At 37.4% G+C, this 1,432-nt stretch overlaps 2 protein-coding genes across 7 annotated transcripts in view; one reads left to right on the forward strand and one right to left on the reverse strand.

Moving 5' to 3' along the window:
• Trh (tryptophan hydroxylase) overlaps positions 1–1,432 on the reverse strand; it is a 261,632-nt gene that overhangs the window by 128,601 nt on the left and 131,599 nt on the right. The window lies entirely within an intron of this gene.
• On the forward strand, positions 351–1,124 carry LOC112211193 (gamma-glutamylcyclotransferase). The gene has a single exon (XM_024362421.2). The coding sequence runs from the start codon at positions 471–473 to the stop codon at positions 1,029–1,031; it is 561 nt and encodes a 186-aa protein (XP_024218189.1). The 5' UTR covers positions 351–470; the 3' UTR covers positions 1,032–1,124.

The following is a 1,432-nucleotide window of genomic DNA, read 5'->3' on the forward strand; positions in this document are numbered from 1 at the left end:
AGGTGGAGATTGCTGGGATGCACCCTAGGCGAACGGTTTAGTCCTGAGCCGGTGGATACGGAGGATATCGGGGAGGCCCGAAACAACATATTTTGTGAGGTTTTGTCGATAAAACTGTTATTAATTTTTTTTTCAGATTTTTTGGTGTTAGCTGAATGGTTTTAACTTGTAAATACACGTTAGAAGGGACACATTAGTAAGGAGATTTTATGTACATTTTTATTTAGAAAAAAAAAAGTTATTGGGTTGATCCATTCTCGAAGTTGATCACGACAGAATTGAAGTTTCTATTAATATGAAGTTTCTAAAATGATGGAAATATATAGTATTTTTATAAAAACATCTGTTTAATTACCATATACATCTTAAATATGAATGAGAAAAAATTATAACTAGCCTAACACATATTTTCCTTACACTTTTAACAAATACACTTAAAATCACACAAAAAAGGACTCGGTAAAATCATAATGTCCCGTAAAAAGTTACTGTACTTCGCTTACTGTGTCAACATGCTTAGCAGCAGGATGGAGTGTTGTGTTGACAAGAGCTGTGTTAGAAAAGGCCTTGGAAAGCTCGAAGGACACGTTTTGATGTTTGGATCATACAACAAAGTATGGCAAGGATGTCTCCCAACCATCGTCCCGGTGAAGGATAAGAGCGCAGTAGTCTGGGGCGCTCTGTGGCAGGTGGAACAGTGCTTACAACCAAAACTGGACACCCTACAAGGAGTAGCATCGAGGATTTATGAGCCAATAGAGGTGGATATTAGTGCTCTGAGAGCCAAAGGAGGTACGTTCAAGGCCATCAGTTACCGCCTGATACCCGAGCCTCCGGTCCCTGAGCTCTACAAGGGAAAGCCTAAGATGAGGTTCCGACCGTCCAAGCTCTATCTTGAGGAGATGCAAGAAGGGGCGGAAGAGAGCTGCCTACCTATCTACTACAGGAGGTACCTCAAGACCATCTCCCATAACGGCTACACTGGCAGTGTCCTACCGGATCTCAGGACCGAGGAGGAACCTATGTACTGACTACTATTTGTATGCTAAAATTATCGAGTCCAAAAAACAAAACAAAAAAAAAATGTTTTCTGGTAATTAAAAATGTACAAATTTAACGTAGAACTGTTTTTTTTTTTGTTTTTTTTTTTAAGGAATAATTTATGTGTTAATAATTATTAAAGTTGAAGACTCTTTCAGCAAAATTGTCAGCTGCAACCTCTTCGGAACTAGTAGCTGCATTTTTCATTGCCTATTATTTTAATTTCACACACTTTTCTCTTCCTAAAACATTCACAAATAAGTAATATCACAATATTGAGAAAGTATGACAGAACTTGTTTAAACGCTGATAATAAATCTGATCTCTCTAACAACAATAACCGTTCAATTTGGTGAATGAATTATGAAATAGAACTACTATTTTATATGTA

Source organism: Halyomorpha halys, unplaced genomic scaffold (assembly GCF_000696795.3).
Source record: "Halyomorpha halys isolate HHAL.00 unplaced genomic scaffold, Hhal_1.1 Scaffold388.1, whole genome shotgun sequence".
Lineage (NCBI taxonomy): Eukaryota > Metazoa > Arthropoda > Insecta > Hemiptera > Pentatomidae > Halyomorpha > Halyomorpha halys.